The sequence below is a fragment of the Cyanistes caeruleus genome, chromosome 2 (assembly GCF_971803275.1).
Source record: "Cyanistes caeruleus chromosome 2, bCyaCae1.hap1.1, whole genome shotgun sequence".
NCBI classification, from domain to species: Eukaryota; Metazoa; Chordata; class Aves; order Passeriformes; family Paridae; genus Cyanistes; species Cyanistes caeruleus.
The window spans coordinates 21,068,591-21,089,078 of NC_141702.1; the positions used below are offsets into that span (position 1 = coordinate 21,068,591).

Here is a 20,488-nt window from a genome sequence, read left to right on the forward strand (position 1 = left end):
TGCTTGGTGCTGCTGGGAAAAGAAACCCCACTTTTAACATAAACAACTGCCTTTTTAAGGAATGAGTTTTTTCTTTTATTAAAATACAGTATTAAACTGCATATAGGCTAATGCTTTTCTTTTGCCTTTATATCACTCCCTTATTGCGTATCAGGCTGACCTCAGTTTTGGGAGAATCACTTGGTTAGTTCTAAATATAGCACTGCATCTGCCCTTAAATAGGACTGAAGGGGCAGTAGCCTTTAGAGAGGGGAATTATTTGTTTTCCTCAGGCAGTGTTTGCTAAGCTGGAAAAGGCTGGTCTTCCTCTCTGCTTTGCAGTTTTTCTATATCTTTTGGTAAGTCCATTTTCTATCCATGTTTTTCTTGTACAGAGCAATGAGAGTGCTTGTAGGAGGAGGTTGGGTGCTTCCCTGTAAAAAAAAAACAACTTTCCTCAGGGAAAACAAGCAGTAAGTAGGACACAGATTGATTAATGAAGAGAAAAGCAAAACAAAAACATAAAGTAAGGTTGTTTTGTCCTGTGCATTGTTTCCTTTATTGTGCGTTACATTTCCTCTGTTTCTTTCTGCATATAAAGAACTACATTAAAGAAATCTATAGCTTTATTTGTATGTCTGCTTCTCCAGTTACACAAATATTGGCAATGCCACTTTCTTGTGAGCTTATACCATACGATTTTTCTGAAGTCTGTGTGTAAATAATTAAGCATAAAACCATACAGTAGCTGGAAAAACTATTTGGCCTGTTGAAGAATGGGATGTAGCTAGGTCAAAAAACAATCTGCTTTTATTTTCTGTCTGTCATGCTTTCAAGTGCACATTTCCAGAAGCTGTGTTTCTGGTGTCTGTGTTGCTCTAAGCTAAGTGATATGTTCTGTGCCACATGAAAATTCCTGCTAAATACCACTGATAGAGTCTTGGGAAATCAAGTTCATGCTCTTGAAATTATGCATGTGTGTTGATAATGCCTATGAGCTAATAAAAGTACCATAATGAAGGATAATGATTGTTGGGATGATGGGAAATGATTTTTATCATCTCACTGTCCAACATTTTTAGCTGTCCCATTGAAGGGAGATAATACACTTGCCAAGTGAAGAGAAGACTTCAAGCTTTATCAGAACCTGTTTGAACTCTGTGTGTTTGGGATGTTAGAGTGGCAAGGATTCAAGTCAATATGGGCAAATTTAGCCTCATTTAATTCCCAGTCTTGTATGATCATGAATTCATAAGGTGACATCCACATTAGTACCCTGTCTGGGATGTGTACTGTTCAGCTTCTATCAGAGACATGGAAAGAAAGTCAGTTTGGAAGCTTCCACTCCTTTCCTTCATGAGAGTCACAGAAAATGCAAAGTTACATTGTTTTATAGACTCACTAGAATACAGGAACTGGTGCTTCCCTCCATGACAATTACCTTGCTGGAGGGAAGGGTACCCATGACTCTGCCTACTGCTCACCTCTACAGAGCAAAGGTCCTGACTTGTGGATAGGACTGTGACCACCCATTATATATTTCAAATTACCTCCACACTAACTGTTCTGGCCAGAGTGTGAAGCAAGCCATCTGGGGACTATTACGAAGTGAAGGTGCTCATTCTAACTAACCATAGATGTGCTGTAGCCAAATGATTGCATTAAATTGCTGAATCTACCTGTATGTCATTGAAAATATATGAAATTAATAAAAATGATAGGCAGATTTGTGATGGCCGGCACTGTCAGCTGCTTGAAAATGTTGCTTTGCTGGTTATTCAGATATGTAGAAATAGAGAACTCAGGTTTTTAAAAATTTTTTTAAATTTTAAATTATGTTTAATAAAAAAAGTAATGTATGCATTGTGGGGGATTATTTGACTCTGTTTAAAATCGATTGGTGAATCGAGGAAAATACTATTTTCATGAAAAGGAGGTACAATCAGTAAACATAAAACCAACTAAGATGTAGCTAAAAAAATCAAAGAGAAAAACACAAAAGGTGTTCAAACTTGCTGAATGATGTCTGGAATTCAGCAGAGTAAGCAAGTGGGAATTCCATATAATTTTTTATTTTTTAAATGATGAGAATTTGTGTTCTGTTATCAAAAAAGCTAGAACTGAATTCTTATGCAGTTTGAACAAGATTGTCATTGGAAAGACTGAAACATCTTAAAATGACAGTATGTTTGAGAAGGTTTTTTTATTCACAAAACATAATTTTCTGTGGAACATCAAAATATACACATGTGTACAGAGAAAAAAGACTGGAGAGACATATTAGAAATTCTGTCAAATCAGTTTTTTATCAAATTAGTTTCTTGTCAAAATGGAGAAGAATTAACCAGATCCTCTACATCCCATTCTCTTTAGACTGCAAGTGTCTAGAACTGCATAATGACTCAAGGTGGTTTTACAAGATTTCCACCAAAGGCAGGTTTTGGGAGAAAATGATAATATGCTATTAAGTCTACAATATCTACAGCATGGATATAACCATTTGGAAAGGATCACATATTTTTTGAGGCAATATGGGAATTTTTTATACTGGTCATCAGGAGCAACCAATTAATAGAAGGTGGCATTTTATTCTCTTTCATTGTTATATGCAGGTGATATGGATTTAAATATATTTTATCAATTAAATATCAGGGGATTTTATGCACCATAAAAGTAAAAGTTGTCAGCTTCCTGAAAACACTTCAATTTGAACAATGTAGAGAACAGCTAGCAGAACAAGAGACAGAGAAAAAATGCCTAAGTTGTGGGAAAACAGAACAAGCCCTCAAATAAATGCAAATGGTCAAAGAAATTTCTGGAAACTTGTGAATAACTTTTGGCACTTCTGCAGAATGCCAGGAACAGAGATGAGCAGAGAAGTGCGTGTTGCATGGTACAGCACTGGCAGGTCAGGCTGAGAAAATACATACTGTACAGTGCATTGCTCATGACACGAGCCTTGTGAATCTGGGAATGCAAGTTGTCTATCTATGGCGAGTGCAGCCATGTTCTTCTTACCATGGCATTTGTCAAGCCATCCATCAATTTAGTTGGTTGTGTGCCTGCTCTCTGAGGCAATGTAAATGATCATGCTAGAATTTACTGCTTGTCCTTTAAATCTTAAATTAACTCACTTATCAGACTAACAATGTTTATATCAGACCCTTGGCTTCTCTGCTCAAGAATGTGGCCCCATGTCACGTGGTCCTAGATGATGGCTTTCTATTCAGATCAGTATTACTGTGCCACAAAACTATGCATATCCTGACCTGGGAGCTTGGCCTTTTACTCACGGTCAAGTAAAAGTTGTTATATACATGGTACAAAACATGAAGAAATACATGTTTATGTTGAATAGTCTAATTCACCTATGGTTTGTGCCATTAGTCCTTAAGGACATTTTGGCTCAGGTAATATTTTTCTTTATGTTTAACAGTCTTGTGAGTGGTTTATACAGCACATAGATTATTACACTTTAGGTCCTTTTGATGTCCTCAGCATTTACAGTCATAGAAACAAATAGGAAAAATAATAATAATAAAAAGAGAGGAGTACAATGGTGCTGTATTGCACTAACCATGCAAAGGTCAGATGAGACACCAAATGTTTTAGGATCAGTCTTCTTCCTGTAATTCTAGGCCTTTTTCTTGAAATTCAGGACTGTTCATAGGATGTGCATGGATGTAACTCCAGGGTTGTTTATGACACAAAGGTGATGTATTTCAGCAAGGCCTCCAAAATTCTTGCAGTGGAACTTGGTAAATAAAACTTGAGATTTACTTTTTTAATTAGTTATAATTAGTCAGATAATTAATTTGTCTTTTTCTGGATTTAAGCTTTGTTATTGTTGTTGTTATTGGACTCTCAATTTTCCACTGGGATTTTTTTCCCCCCAGTTTCTCTGCCAGACCACTTCCTTCATCTTATTTTTGAGTCAGTTCTACCAATTCACTTACCAGTGTAACTAGGTCTCCAGACACTGTCATTAATAAAAATTTTGCACTGGGGTTAAGCTGTCATCAGCATATCACGTTCTCTAACTTTCTTAGTGGAAGGTTGTCTAAATATTAGAATATATTTCAAACATCTCATATAAATGTTGTATCAGTGGAAAACTGGTAAAACTGTCAACATATTGTTCCTAGGAATACAGTATAAACTTCTTTTATCAGGAGCTCAATACCCTATATGCTGCTTTTACAGTGGGACTTTGCTTTTGCTCTTCTGATACTTGTCTTTTCAGCCCTATTAAGTATTAAATACATACTGTGCAAACGTTTTTGTAATTAACTGGTGATTATTATTACATTTGGAATTGTTGCCAGGCAGCTCCCCTCTGTGTTAACAGAAGGCAAAGTGAGCCCGGCTGCTAACAAGCTCAGTGAATTTCTTGTATGAAGGCTGTGAGAGGATGGCTACATTTGTTTCTATACTAAAGGTGTTTGGGTAATGTGAAAAATATATGAACCCAAATTTGAGGAGTCCTGGGTGCTGACAAATAGAAGAAGATACGCTAGTTAAAATGTAAGTTTTACATTTAGTGAAAAAAGCTGGACTGTAAATAGCAATGGTGTTTTCTCTTCTCTCAAAAATGAAAATAACTTAGACTCAACCATCCAGATAAATGGGAATTTCTCTACAATCCTTATAAAGTGGATCTCAGTGTGAATTATATACATAGCAAAATTTACACTGCATGTTGATAAATTCACAAAATTATTTAACATGGCCACATGTAAACCTGAGTAGTGCTGAACAGTGGAGTGAGCTTAATCTGCATCTGTCTTTTGTACCTTCATTTAGGCAAAAAGAGCTAATTAAAAATAGGAAAAAAAGTAAAATCATACCATTAATTGTCCAGTTAACATATGAACTAATGTGGAAATCCAGTGTCCTATACACAATAGTCACAGTTAGCAGGAGGAAAGCCAGATGTCTGCAGATGTAGCATTACATCATGTACAGATATCAAAACTAGGAGAAGCCAAGGCTGCTTGTGGGTCTGTGCAACTCTACTCATGTAACCAAGACATTGTGTCATATGATGAGTTAATAGGTCCATGAGGGATCCATGTCAGCTCAGCATTGTATGAGGGCATCTTACTAAGCCAGCATCTCTGTGAGGTGCTGAACTAACTTGGGTCATGCTAACTTTCTTATTTCTATATAAATGTGGCAATATATTTCTTTAATGCCCCCTAGTAATGCTGTAAAACTGTTTAATTTTTGTTTTGCAGTGTCTTGTGCTTTGCCTAAATTTCTCATTACTGAACCTGTGACTTGTCATTCTCATATCTCTTGAGAAAGAGCAGAAAAGGTAACTCTAAGTTATGCAGAAGATGCAGTTATGAGGTGATAAATTGTAAAAATCTCTTCAGATCTCTGAACATTTTAAAATAGGATGTGACTTCTATTAAATATATGCACTGTTTGCTCCTTAGTTTTTCTTGGAAAAGTAAAAGTAGCTGATATGAGAACATCATAATTTGGGAGCAGCTCATTCTGCCCTTGATTATCTACAAGTAAGAATCAGACACAGTTACAGTTTTTCACTCTACTTCACCAATGACTAGCATTTCAATTTTTTTTAATAAATACTATATGCTGGAAAGATGGTGTATACTGTCATTTTAACTTGTTAAGTGCTTTTTCTAAATGAATTTATAAGACTTCTATTCAAATCCCTTTGAGTTTTCATTTGGTATACATCATGAAGCTGCTTATATATGTGACTTTTTGTTACAAATTTGGACTTTTGGTGTGGGTCTGAGGCAGGTTCTTCTTGGCATGGTCTGTCGTTCCGATTGGGAACGGCTAGAAAGAACGACGTGAACTCTCAATGGAGTTTCAACACGAGAATTCCCTGGTTTATTGCTTCAGCTCTGTCTTATAGACAGATACGTGGAAAAGTACAGAAAAGAAACTCTTATTGGTTAACAAAGTGCTACATCACCATCATTGGTCAGGGACACTCTGCCCCCCTGACTCTCTCCTGCAAGGGAAAACAAGAGGACTGCAAAACAACACCTGCAAAGCTGTTTAGTGTCCCTGAGAATTGTTTTAATTCCTTCTCATATTTTTCCCAGGCTACTTTCTCAGGCAGCCTGAGGAGCCATGCGGCCTGTAATTTGTACAGGCACTGTGGTTCAGATTTAGCATCCATAGTGGTCCATGTCCAGACAGGTCCAGGCAGTGGGATGCTGGAGACTGGATCTGCTGTGTCATTTCTGGGGTGGAAACTGATGTTCCTGGGGACTGACATAGGGTCCTGGGCTATGGGCAGGGTAGGAGGAACTCTGGGGGAGGCTGGGCTGGGACAGTCAGGTCCATTGCTGTCCTTAGGACCATGACACTCCTAATGTGTTCCCTGCATGAGCTGTGTTGCTTCACATGCCATGGGTGCCCTGAGGTGGATCCCAGGCCGTACCTCAGCCTGTGCCCTGGGTGCTGGCATGGAGCTGGCAGCCTGCACTGTACGGGGAGCGTGACAACAGGGATGCTCCCCTCAGCTTTTAGCAGAGTATTGGATGTTACTGCAGTAAATTACCTGACTAAATCTTCATCTGCTTTAAACACTTGTATTGTGAGCTTACTTCTGTTGTCACTGAAGTGTAGGTGCCTTGTGGGGGAGGTTTTGGCTGTTCATTTGTGATCCCTCACCACTGTTTGGGATAAATGGCGCAGGAGTAGAGAACCCCATACCTAACTGAGACTGCAGTTATACAAGATGGCACCTACTTACAACATGGCTCATGATATTCCTCACTTTTCCAAGAAGTTGTCATCATATTTCTAATGAGCACAAAGGCATGCAGACACCTCTGTGTTCTTTTAATTGATATGGTTGGTAATCTGCTTAACTCCAACTCAGTGGGAAACATGCTCTATCCCCCCCACTCCTTCAGGAGCACCCTGAATGTTTCTTAAAACCTTCTATCCAAATATTGATCAAAAACTATGCCATGCTTTGGAAAAAGTGTGCAAGAAGGAAACCAGAATGATTGATAGTCCTGAAAAAAACCCACAAGGAAAGATTGCATGAGCCAGCTTTGTTGAGTTTAAACAAGACTGCAGGAAAGAAAAGTAAAGAAAATCTTCAACAGGCTCACAAAAGTGAGCAAATACTGTCTATTTGTTGTCATGGTGAATTGGACAAAACATAGGGAGCATAAATTGCCAAAATGGAAAAAGTGAAAGGTTTGAAGAGCAGAGAGCTGAAATGACGAACAATGGCCAAAAACCTGTCAAATTTTCATCCCTGGAAATTTCTCTGGAGGCATTAAATGACATCTGCAAAGAAGGGGAAAAATGATCTAGGGAAATATCTTTTACACAATCATCTATGATTCCATAGCTCACACTGTATGACTGATAAGACACAGCCTGAGGTACCCACGTGTGTGGCTGATAGCTCTATTTGTCACAAATTGGTGCAATTTTATACATTTGGACATGTTCACACACATGTCTACATATCAAAAAATATCAAACCAAAATGTCTGAAATATATAGCTAAATGTGTGCATGGCTAAATATATGGCTAACTTCACTCTCTGCAGGAATTACTGGTTGTCACAGAGGAATTATGTCTTCAGTAGCAGTGCCATTTTACCAGAGGAGGCACAAGCACTTTGATCAGTCCTATCGCAACATTCAAACAAGATATGTACTTGAGGAATATGCAGCAAGAAAGTAAGTGACATGGTTTGGGTAGTCAGTTCTTAAAAACAAGAAACTTACCTTTCCTCTCAACCCCAAAAAAGTGTGATTTCTACAGAATGATAGTTTTGCACTTCATTTCATTGGCATGCTCCTTGGCTATAGTCTCTCACCAGCATAGCTAAACTTCCTAGCAGCATTGCAAGATACCTACACATACCTTTTAGCTTAGGATCTGTCTTGTTTGGTACCTCTGAATTGAAAATTCTTCCTTGTAGGCTAAAATTGAAACTCTGACTTATGAAAAATTACTATGAAATTTATTTTAAGTCACAGAAACAGATTTTTACCCATTCTTCCATATGACATAATGATGTTCCTTCTCCTGAAGTTGGCTATAACTATAGTTTTGTAATTTGATTTCCTTTTTTTAAACTTAAATGAAAGCTCAATGCTTCTCATTTGAAATCTCAGAATTTTAATCAGAAAATACACATTCTTTGTGTGGTTGGTTGTGTGCCTGCTTTCTGAGGCAATGTAAATTATTGTGAAACTTTGTAATGTGATTGCTTAAGAATCACTTTTCTCCCTACTTGGTAATTAACATGCCTACCTAGCTGGTCCAGATTCCCTTATGAAAGAGGACAGTTGCAGAAAGTGAAATATAGAAAAGCTTACTTAGAAATAGACATTGCTGTGGGGAATCTTCATGGTTTGTGTGTTAGACGGGCCAGTACTCTTGGGGTTCTCTGAAATGCTATCATTACACCTGAATGATTGAAGGCTGAAATAAATATAAATTTAATAGAATGAAGTAAAACATCTAATGATCCCCTGTGACAGATAATAGGCATTAAGCCCTTGAAGGACAAGTGCAGTCATTGAAGATGCAAAGGTTTCTCACTGAAAAGTGCTCAGTCGTGGTGTTCAGCTCAATCAGCTCAAAGTAATTTCTTTGATGTTTGTGAGTTCATGTTTTACCTGAATTGCTGGGTTATAACAATGTCTCTTATATTTGAAGGGCTGCTTCCAGGCAGGCTGCTTATTATGAATCGTCTGGCTTGGGCAAAACAACGTGTAGGCTTTGTGCCAGGAGGGCACGCACCTTGGCGCATGAAGCAATGCAGGAATCCAGGAAAAGGTAAAGCTCTGTTGGTCCAGTCTGACCTGTGTAGTGGCTCTGGTCCCAACTCTTTTGCCAGGGCTCTTTTCAGAGTTGACAAGACTGGAGGCTTCTCTGTCACTGTTCTTCACTAATCTATTTTGGCTGGAACACTAAATGACTGAGTGTCACTTTCAGTCTCATATTTCAACCCAGAGTTGTTCCCCTGATCGCCACTCTGACCCTTGAAAACAGCTTTAAAACAAAAATAAATTAGAATACACCTGGTACCCAGAACTCATTCTGAACAGAACCGCTCCACTATTCCTAAATTTCTAATTTGCATAAATTTAAACATTTTAAATTCTTTCCTGAATATCAAAAGCAATATTACTGTCATGTCTCAGTTGCCACCTTGATGAGAAGTCCCAGAGTAACTGTGCTGATGACAATATTCCCCTTCATGAATTTCACTGTTTCTGCTCTGCTTTGCTCTACAGTTACTGCTCTAAAGACATGGAGGATTTATATTAAAGGAAGGAATTCTGTCTTGTTTGTAGAAAATATGTTGTGCAAATCATATACATCCATTTGGTTCTGGTAATTGGATTGATTTGAAATATATAACCTCAGAACAGAAATCTCTAGGAAAATAAAATAATTTTGTTTAATTTAGGTTTTAAAAACTGTTTTTTATTTCAGCAATATCAGAAAAAGGCAAGACATGGCTGGTATTTAAAGTACCTTGAAATGTACTTTATGAAGTTTGAAGAATGAAATTGTTTTTAAGCATCACACAAAAAATATCTCGATTTGCTAAATTTCATGGAAGTTTTCTTATTTGGGTTATGCTTTCAGATTCTTGCCATGTGTTGATTATATTGACAGACATGTTAGAAATATCTGATATTCAATAATACCTTCTTGTGTCCTGGGAAGGAAAAGAGTAGCATAAGCTGTTTACTGAATCAGCATGAATGAAGGAAACCGAGCTAGCTCCTCCTAAAAACATTCATGAGTTAGGGTATTTTTAGGAATTATGAAAAATGTATGGATTTAGGTCTTCAGGGAGCAACTCATAAATTTGTCAAAACTTTATATATTCCTGTTAGTTTCTATAATATTTCCTGCTCATACTTGTCAAGGGACAGCTTTTTTTTTTTGCATGCAACTATTCATCAAATCCTTGTGAACTCCTTGGTCTGTATCTTTCAGGTCAGGAGATACAGCCCATGGAGCTACAACAGCTCTGAGTTTCTAAAGCTTCTAAAGCTAAAGGTACTATGTAAGCAAGGCACAACTTTTAAGAGGCTGTGAACAGGCACAGAACTTGGTGTCACTCATCTGCCTTCTTGTGTCCATAGAAATGAAAATCACGGGCCAGAAGAAGGCCAGGCAGGTTCTTGATCTTGGTTACCAAAGGACAGTGGGGAACCATGTCCATGCAACCACAGCAGAAGTCAAGACTTAGAGCTATGGTCCCATAAATACAGGGGGAAAGAATATGAAGAAAATTCACAGGATCTCACATACTCAGGGTACACAGATAGATGCTAAGAATGATTCCTAACCTAAATTTTACATCCTACTGGTATGGTCTCAGAGCGTTTTGTTGCCTGATGTGTATGATGTGTATGAGTGTATGATGTGCATGATGTGTATGAGTGACAAACTTAAAGCTTCACAATGGTTACCTGATTTATTTTCTTGTCCCACAGGAGTCATGAGCAAAAGTCTCATGTAAGTGATGAGAAAAGAATCCGTTTTGCCAGTGAGTTGTCTGCTTTGGAAAAAGAGATTCACACAGCCAGGCACCGTGCTCGAGAGCATCTGGATAAACTTGCTGTGCAAAGAATGGTACCTGCAGAATCTTTTTGCAAAAATTTTTCCTATGTAAAAAAAATTACAAGATATATTGAAATTTAGGCCTGTGTTTCAAATATGAGTAGTTATTAAGAATCTTTTTGTGAATTTAGAGTTAGATCTTCTACCCTGTTTGAGGCTGGTGACAGATGCTTCTTTTCTTTTCCCATATTTAACAGGTAGAAGAAAATATGGCTCTGGAAAGACATATCACTGAAGAAAGAATAAGTCGAGCCCCTGAAATTCTAGTGCGCCTGAGGTCTCACACTGTCTGGGAAAAGATGTCTGTGAGCCTTTGCTTTACTGTACAAGGATTTCCAACCCCTGTTGTACAATGGTAAGAGACTGGCCTTTCACAGTCCTCTAAAAATGTTGTTAAGCTTTTTTCATTTGAAAGTTATGCCATAGCTGATAAGTGTCATGCATATAATGGCTTTGTTAAATCCCCTTTATAATCCTCCTAGATGTGCTGGATCGTAGCAGTTGATACTGCAGTGGAAGGAGTGGGAGGAAAACTTGCTGAGTGGCCCCGTGCAATGTGAGAAGCAAACTCAAGCATTTCAGAAGGCTGACAGTGGAAGGCATTCCAGTCTTTCTGGACATTGAGTTTCCTGTACACAAAGTAGCAAATGGCAAAATACACAGAACTCACAGGCTGCTTTCTAAGCCTGGATAGACATGCGCAGCACCACTGTTGTAATGGGCTGTATCTGTGGTCACATTGTGTTAGCTTCTGTTGAGGAGGACATAAAGGTCCTTGCAGCTGCCCTCCTCTCTGGGCAGGTGCTGTCCTGTATATATGAAAACCTCAGGCTGCACCATAAAGACCTAACACAAGACATAATTCTGTTGCTGCTCCCCATTTTTGTGCTGAAGCATTTTACTGTGGTGCAAGATAAAGTTTGCTTCCCATCATGTGTCAGGACTAGTGGACTTGAAAGTTCAAGCCCCATGCCATCCTCTCTACATTTTTTCCTCATCTTCTCAACTGAGTGCACATCTCTTTCCACTTCCTTGCTGCTACGATGGTCCTGCTTTGCCTTCATGGCCCAGTATGTACCTATCCATACATACTGGAAAATACTCCTTGCAAGGAGTGAGAGTTCAGAAAATAGTAAATGATATCTTGAAATGAATAAATAGTTGCTGATATTTATGAGTTTTATTGTTTTCTTGATTGTCAGGTACAAAAATGAGGAATTGATTTTTCCTGCAAGTGATCCAACAAAGTATAGAATTGAAAGCAAATATGGAGTACATGTGTTACATATAAACAGGTAAATCTTTCTGGAGAATACAACAGATTTTTTATACCCTATACAAAGTATTTTATATCAAATACAATTAAAAATTCACACAAACACTGAATCATTAAATTCAACATACTTTTCTGTTGGTATTCACTTTTAGGCTGGAGAAGGTTCACTGAGTACTAGATTATATTAGATTTATTAGATATTATTAGATATATTAGATGTATTAGACAGATTATATTAATATTATATTATGAAAATGAAATTATAAATTAAATATTTGTATTCATTAACTTCAGCAATCTACAAGATATAATAAGAAGAGGCAAGTAGCTGAAAAAATAAATTCCTTTATTTATTAGAATTATGTCTTCTCAGCATTTGAAGTGGAAGATTTTTTGTTCTTGTCATGGTGAAACTCTTTTAGGTAAACAAAATTATAGCTGGACAAGGCAGGGATACATAGCTGTATTTGTTTTACTATATGGTAGGTTCTGCTTACTTTTTCATCTCCTTTTTTTTTTTTTTACTTCCAAAAAGTAAGGAAGTGTAAATTACTTTTTTAAAGGTTCTAATTTATTTAATTTTATTTTTTCAAAATGTTAACTTTGTGATATAGAACATGCTTGGTATAACAGCTTCCCATAAACTAATCCCATGCTTTCTGAAACAAATGAAAGGTTACATGACTGTGTGACTTGATGTAAGCTTTTTAAAAAATAGAAAAACCCAAATAAAAGTGATGACTGCAGTATTTAAAAAGAAAATTAATGTCTAGAACAGAGACCCAAACCTTTTTAATTTCTCTAGAACATGAGCATCAGCTGTGCTGAAACAGCTGGAATATTTGTGGCTAACACTTGGCTGGCCAAACATTTAATCTTCTATCCTGTCTCCATCTGTCAGCAGTGGAAGCAGCCCTGAGCACAGCCTTGTGGCATGAGTACAGAAAATAAGTGCATCATTCCTTCTGCTTTTGGGAAAAACTTCTTGCCTTTGTCATCCTGCAGCCAAGTCCAGCCCAGCTGTCAACCTTTTCATAGCTCAGGATGGGAGAAACATATCCCTGTAGAGAGAACCTGGCAGCAAGAATCACCAGGTTGTTGCTTCCTAAAATGCTTCAAAGGCACCCAGTCTACTACCCCCAGGCCATGGATAACTTATTAACTGCTCTCTGTATCCATGAAACCTGTCCATACTGCTGTTTCTTCCCACCAACATTACTTTTGAAGACAATAACAGGAGGTTAAAACATAAAATCAGCTTGTCCTTTTGCATTCCTCTCCCTTTTAGCAGGGAAATGGAAAACTCTCTCCTTTGTCTGGATATGTGTGAGTGCCAGTCAGGAGATGAAACTTTGGTCACTTCCTGATGGTGAGTGATTGTGACTATTTCCCTTGGCTAGCCACTCCTGAGGAACTGCTTGGTCAGTCCAGATGCCAGTTTGTAGTATGGAGGTTCCCTTGTGACATTTTGGGAGTAAATATCTTATTAGGAGAAATGAAAATCAGTGCTGATGCTGCTTTCTGAGCACGTGTAACCATCAGGCTGAAGGGTAATAATGGCTTACATGCCTCTGGTGCTTTTTATCTCTTTTCTCTGTGGTTATCAGCCATGTAGGCATAAACAGCTTTGGGAATTTAAGACTCAGCCGTATTACAGGCAAGTTCAGACATATCACAGAGTCATTTATTAGCACCCACTCGGGTTTCCCCATCCCGTGTCTGCTAGTCCCAGACCTGTATGTACTCATGCAGACTCCCTCACATTCAGCCAAGCTGCCATCTTCAGAGACTCTTTCTCCATTTCTCTTTCATTCTGTCTGGCAGTGTGGTCTTTATTGTCACCTAAAGATTCCTGGCTGCTCTCCCACAGATTTCCCTTCTACACTTAAAATATTACTGGGGGATGGTTATGATTTATACAGTTTATTAAATTAGAATTTCTAATTTAAATATTTTTTCTTTATTACTAATCCATTTTATTTCAAAACTTGATCATCAGCTGTATTTTATGTCCTAAAAAGCAGAAAATGGACACACAGGAAATGGAAGAACATTTTGCTAGTGTATAATTAACATTAAGTGTATCTTGTATTGAAAGAAATGGATATCAAGATAATGGTTAAATTATGTAAATGATTAATGTTTTTATACAAATATGTCAATTAATTCTGTATCTTCCATTAATATCTTTGTGAAGTTATATTTTGTATTTTATGAATAATTTGTTCTTCTGGGAGGTGAAGCCGCCGGGAGTTCCTATCCACTTTTTCTCTTGTGCTCTTCTCAGCTGTTCATATTAAAGTGCTGAGCTGAATGTAATCCTATCCACAGCCGCTCAGAACGGCCTTGGAATTTCTTGGCTACTTTTCTAGCACTTCAGCGAAGCCCAGGGAGTGAACTTTTTCCTTCTGATGCAAGTGTGATATTTATTCCCGTGAGTATTCCCTGATCCCAGTGGAAACATTCTTGAGGCAACGAAACCTTGCCATCACCTTGTTGTCTTAAAGTAGTAACTGGACACAATTTCATCCCCCACTGTTTGCTGCTCTCCAGAACCCATAAGCCTACACAGTAATGAGATAATTTTAATTTCTCTGTCTCATATTTTTTATGATGCAACGTTCTCAATTACCACATTTTCTGTGTGCATTCAGTGCAATTATGATCATATAGTGTCTTTTCCTTGCTCCTTTTAAATTCCTTCAAATGAGAGTTTGAGTTCAAGATCTCCCTTGAGCAGTAAAGAAAAGGAGTTTGGAGTTCAAGTCTGTTTTTTGCACATCTTATAATTATAGTAGAAGTGATATGCACTGGGGTAGTGGTTCATCCCATCCTTCAACTCTCATCTGATAGGTTATTAGGAGGAGACTGTGAGGAATCCTTGGAGGAAAAGCTCAAGGTAGTTGAAATGAATCATACGTGTCTGAGAATGTGCGGGTTTATTTAAAATGTATTTTTTATCCCACATAATTTAACTGTGGATAGGCACATATTACAAGAAAAGATTTCTGTATCAGTGGTAGTCAAAATGAGGCCGGTCCAGCTGCAGAGTATTTTCCATTTTAGTGAGTATCTTAGTAATTAACAGCTGTAACATTTTTAACTTCTTAGTTGCTATTACTTGTTTAGCAACAGAGTTGGCCTTTTTTGTTTGTTTATTGTGATGATTTATTAAGTGGATAAATTGGTTTTATTCAGCTGTGCTTGGCTGTAATATTCCCAGCTATGTTGGCTGGTGCGTGGAGGAGGCAGCAGGATATAATCCTGCCTGGGTTATTGCTGATCCCAGCCCTCAGTGAGCGAGAGGCTGAGCTGGGCTGAGCTGAGCTGGGCTGGGCTGGGCTGGGCTGAGCTGAGCTGAGCTGGGCTGGGCTGGGCTGGGCTGGGCTGGGCTGGGCTGGGCTGGGCTGAGCTGGACTGAGCTGAGCTGGGCTGAGCTGGGCTGGGCTGGGCTGGGCTGAGCTGAGCTGGGCTGGGCTGGGCTGGGCTGGGCTGGGCTGGGCCGAGCTGAGCTGGGCTGAGCTGAGCTGGGCTGGGCTGGGCTGGGCTGGGCCGAGCTGAGCTGAGCTGAGCTGGGCTGGGCTGGGCTGGGCTGGGCTGGGCTGAGCTGGGCTGAGCTGAGCTGGGCTGGGCTGAGCTGGGCTGGGCTGGACTGAGCTGAGCTGGGCTGAGCTGAGCTGGGCTGGGCTGGGCTGGGCTGAGCTGGGCTGAGCTGGGCTGGGCTGCAGGAGCGGGGAAGGACATTCCACTTCCCAGAGCGCTGTCAGTGTGGTGTGGCCGCCCAGATTCCTAGGGCTGAAGGTGTGACAGCATTTTGCCTTTATTAGGGCCTGTCCCGTTCCTGCTCAGTGAAGGCACAGGGCAGCGGGGCGCCAGGGCTGGGCTGGCGGCTGCACGGGCAGAGCGTGCGGCAGAGCCAGCAGAGGGCAGTGTAACACCTGGGCCTGCGGCCCCTCACCTGCCGCGCCACCCTCCGCCCGCTCCTAAAGGAAAAGCTTAAAAATTGAATGAAGCCTCTCCTCTAGCTTTCTCGTTTAACAAATGACCCTGTGCGGTCAGTAGAGTGCTATTTCAGTTTGATTAGGCACAAAAGGTTTGAGATGATTTAATCTGGAGAGGCAGAGAGCGAGGCGTGCCCTTCCTCGGCTGGAGGTGGAAGCAGAGCAGAGCAGAGGTGTTGAGACAAAGGCGATCCTCTGGTGTAGCCCGCAGAGCCTTTGAGCTGTGCCAGGTGGGTGGGTGATAGACTGCAGCTCCCTGGGTTCTGCAGGTACGCAGTAGCAGTGGCTGTATAGCCAGAAAAATGGTGCGCTGCACTCCTCTCCTTGCTGGAAGGCAAACAACAGCCCCCAAATATGTGACCTGACTTGTCAGTCACTGTCCCCTGTAGCTGCAGTAGCTGTGGGCTTGAGGAAGTGACCATCACATAACAGAGACCCTTCTTCCTTAAACATGAAATCCAACCAAACAAAAAGAGACAGTCAGATTCATTCTGACTGGAGAATCAGGAGATGGCAATTCTGCAGAGTATTTCCAGACTCTGATATCACAAAGCCATAACACTGAAAATTTTGTCATTTGGATCCAAAGGAGTAATTTTTAACTCTGTAATTTACTACATACTGCCTCGTGTTCTTTACATGCACTGAAATGTGTTCTAATTCAGGCAAAGATGCTATTTCACTCTTAACTCCTGTGTTTAAATCTACACCAGGCAGTTGGATGAATATATGCATCTTAAATAGATGTTTCTGCCTGGGGAATATTCCCTGCACAAGTATTAGCACTTCAGAACCTCATGTGGATTCAGAGCAATTTAATTTTCACAAAAAAGTATTAGTACCTTGGGACAGATACAGTTCTGCACTCACATTTTATGCTACCTAAATGTACTCTATGCATATTTTATCTGACCTTTGTAAAGGCTGAAAAACACATTCTCCACCATAAAACAAGAATAACTGTTAGACCACACCTTGCCTCCTGGGTACTTCAAATGTAGTTTCTAACTGGTCTTGACTCAGTGCACTTTACAGTGCAGTTTAGGAAATCTAAGATTCTTTTAGCATACAAGGAAATAGATAATTTCCAGGATAATCCTCCAGCTGAGCATTATCTGGCAGAAAAGTCAGAACCTTATGTAACTTGCTATCCTGTCCAACTCTCTTCAGAGTGGATATGAAACAAAAGCGCTGTCTAGCTCCTAGCCATTAAAACTCTACATTTTCAATATAAGATTTAAAGGTGTTTCAGTGAATACTAGGCTAAGATGGTTTATTTCTCTTCTGGAGAGTCAGATGAGTGATCATAGAAAAGACATATAAATTGCTTTCAAAGCAGTCAGCTACAGAAAATGGGTAGAGTTGTTATGACCTCTTAACTAGCAAGAAGTGTCTGGCCTGTGGAGTTGTGTGCTCATAATAACAGTTAGAACCTCATAGAACCTCATTTCTCTTCGTAAAAAATCAAAGCATGCTGTAAGAATGTGGTCAGCTATTTGGTCACTTCTTTCTCATGTTCTCTCTGAGAAAATTGGTTATAACTCTATCACTATATCACTATCTCTATATTTTGTCAAATATTTGCTTTCAGATTTTGAGCTCCCTTTGGCTAAAGATATGACCCTTTTGTGAATCTTCTGCCTGTTGTAGAGACATTTAAGATCATATTCTTTTTTCTTTACCTTGGATGCCATCACAAACAGAAAATGCTCATCAAAAATGTATTTTACTGTTTATTAGGAGAGCAAAACTATGGGGAGGGTATTGAGATGAGCACAGATATATATCCATTTGAAAAGTTAATCAGGTATCTGCCATCCTACTTCTTCATTTTTGGGACACAACTTTGCAGTTCTTACACCTTTAGGTTTCTAACACTTTGAGTGGTTTAGCACAGTTTGGGACCCCAAATGAGTTCACAATACATGTTTCTCTGTTTTCTGGATTATTTTTAGGCCACCTGTTATTTAATAATAAATTTCTCTTTAGATCCTAAATCCTGTGTATATGCTTACAGATATTGGTTCCTCTTTGACTATTTTTTCTGTTGTTCTGCTGAAAAATGAAGCTAACACTGAGAGCAGATAATGACTGGTTTAAAGTGAGATTTAATCAGAGTTAACCTCAGTCAAGCAATGTTGATTTTTTAATCTTTGTTGTTAACACTCTATAGCAACAACAAAATGTTAGAGAGCAGTTCAGTTGGATTTGAGAGAAGTGAAGCAGCCTGAAGTAATTCTGTGTTTATGTGAGGAAATGGCCTAGTGCAGCAGTGCTGGTGTGATGTTCATCATCATTTATGAGCTGGGTGCTGTGTGCTGTCTAAATTATGTCTGGGCCAGGGAACAGCGTACACAGGGTGGCTCTCCCAGCAATGTCCTGCCAGGGGTTAGTGTGCACCATCCTTTGGGAGGGTCTAGCTCATCAGGAGAAACCTGGGCATGCAGGTGAAGACACTGTGCACCTCTGTAGGTCTTTTGCAAGATGTGGGTTGGGTTGTGGCTTGAAGGGCAGGAAGCCTCCACAGGGCAGGTACCTGGGGGCAAGGGTGGGCTGTGGCATGTACCTGCCAGCAGTGCCTAGGAAGTGCACTCCTGGCTCTTCCTGACAGAGCAAATTAAGCACATGCTCTACCACAGTGACCTCCTGGCATGAGATATACTAATTTTTTTACCCTTCAGGACAGGGCTGCCAGACATCCAGACTGCTTTCTGGAAAAGGTCCCTTACTATCTCCTGAGCTGTGTGTGGGAATCCTTTTGGTGAGCTGGAGCACACCAATGCTTGGCAAGTGCTGTTCTAAGACATCAACATTAGGGCAATCAAGATCCAGTTTCTGGGGATGAATGCTATTTAATTTGCCAATGTGTAATATATGTTATTGAATATACTATGTACTATATTTACACTATTCACTGTATATTCTATATATAGTTTCTTAAATTAGGGCTATAGCAGAGTGACAAAAATGCTACAGTTCCAAACCAGTTAATTCTGCAATGCCCTTTGTAAGAAACTTTTGAGCCTCTTCATTTGCTGTTAACTTGTTATGTTATAGTAAGATGCTGTACCAGACTGTGATAGATGCATGAACTAAGTACATTCCAGTATAGAGGCATAATATGCCTTAGGAAATTGTCCTGTACTGCAGTTTTATATAGCTTTTTGGCATTTTATTACACAAGTGTTAAATAGTGTGAAACTGGGACAGTAAAAATAATGTTCTGCTTTTAAAAATTCATAGCAAAGTGTTGTCAAGTCTGACATCTCTCAAACAAGTCCAGGATCAGTTAAGCTTTATATAGCTCTGGGAACAGGTATTGTAATTTCTTTAAAAGCCTTCATGAAAACAAGCTGTTTAATAACATCCAGCCCAGAGAATGGTGATGAATGAGATTACATCCAGCTAGTGGCTAGTCACAAGTGGTGATCTCCAGTTCTCAGTGTTGGAGCAAGAACTGTTTGATATTGTTGTCAGTGAAGTGGATGAGGAGAGTGGGAGCAGCCTCAGTCAGTCTGCAGATGTCACCAAGTTGTGTGGGAGTGTTGATCTGCTGGAGGGTGGGAAGAGTCTGCAGAGGGATCTGGACAGTCTGGATCAATGGACTGAGGCCAACTGTGTGAGGTTCAAGAAGGCAAAGTGATGAATCCTGTTGTTGGATGGAAACAACCCCAGACAGAGTGTCTGGAAAACTGCCTGGTGGAAAAGGACCTGGAGGTGCCGGTGACAGCAGCTGAACATGAGCCAGAGTGTGCCCAGGTGGCCAAGCAGGCCAAAGGCATCCTGGCCTGTGTCAGCAGTAGTGTGGCCAGCAGGAGCAGGGCAGGGATTGTCCCCCTGTACTGGGCACTGCTGAGGCCACACCTGGAGTGCTGTGTCCAGTTCTGGGCCCCTCACTGTGAGAGACACTGAGGGGCTGGAGCGAGTCCAGGGAAGGGCAACAGAGCTGGGGAAGGGTCTGGGGCACGAGTCCTGTGAGGAGCAGCTGAGGCAGCTGGGGGTGTTCAGCCTGGAGAAGAAGAGGCTCAGGAAGACCTTGTTGTTCCTACAACTACCTCAAAGGAGGTTGTAGCCAGGTGGAGCCAGGCTCTTCTCACAAGTAACAAGTGACAGGACAAGAGGAAATAGCCTCAACTACAGCAGGGGAGGTTTAGTTTAGATATTAGGAAAAATTTCTTCACTGAAAGTGTTGTTAATCATTGGACCAGGCTGTTCAGGGAAGTGGTTGAGTCACCATTCCTGGAAGATTTCAAAAATCATGTAGCTCTGTCAGGAAGTCATGTTTTAATGGTTTAACATGATGGTAAGTGATAGGTTGATAGCTGGACTTGATGAACTTAGAGGTCTTTTCCAAACTTATCAATTCTATGAAGTAAATTTTTTAAAATTGTTTTTCAGTCTCAGTGTGCCTTTCCAGACTGTACTAGGGTTTCCTACCCAACTGCAGGCTTTTTGGTTATGTAGTCTAGTCTTGAGACTTACCCTTATGTCTTTGATAATTCATTGTATGATAAACTTTGTAATTGATTTCTTGGTTTTGTGAAATATGTGGCTGAAGGATTGCCTCCAGGAGGAGCTGTTAGACCTGTAAATTTAGAGAGATAAATCAAAATTTGATGAAACTAT

At 39.9% G+C, this 20,488-nt stretch overlaps 1 protein-coding gene across 5 annotated transcripts in view; it reads left to right on the forward strand.

The window, feature by feature from the left end:
* The first annotated feature begins 216 nt into the window (after positions 1-216).
* Positions 217-20,488, forward strand: part of MYOM2 (myomesin 2) — a 76,543-nt gene continuing 56,271 nt past the window's right edge. The window contains exons 1-7 of one of the 5 annotated variants that reach the window (XM_086876023.1): positions 258-338; positions 5,217-5,296; positions 7,539-7,671; positions 8,660-8,779; positions 10,459-10,597; positions 10,783-10,940; positions 11,788-11,880. In XM_086876023.1, the coding sequence (XP_086732149.1) occupies positions 7,565-7,671; positions 8,660-8,779; positions 10,459-10,597; positions 10,783-10,940; positions 11,788-11,880 (617 nt within the window). In that variant the 5' untranslated portion in view covers positions 258-338; positions 5,217-5,296; positions 7,539-7,564. Of the gene's footprint in view, positions 339-5,216; positions 5,297-7,538; positions 7,672-8,659; positions 8,780-10,458; positions 10,598-10,782; positions 10,941-11,787; positions 11,881-15,102; positions 16,093-20,488 lie in introns of those variants that run through there. The other 4 variants (XM_023922515.2, XM_023922513.2, XM_086876025.1 and 1 more) reach the window with 4 other exon arrangements.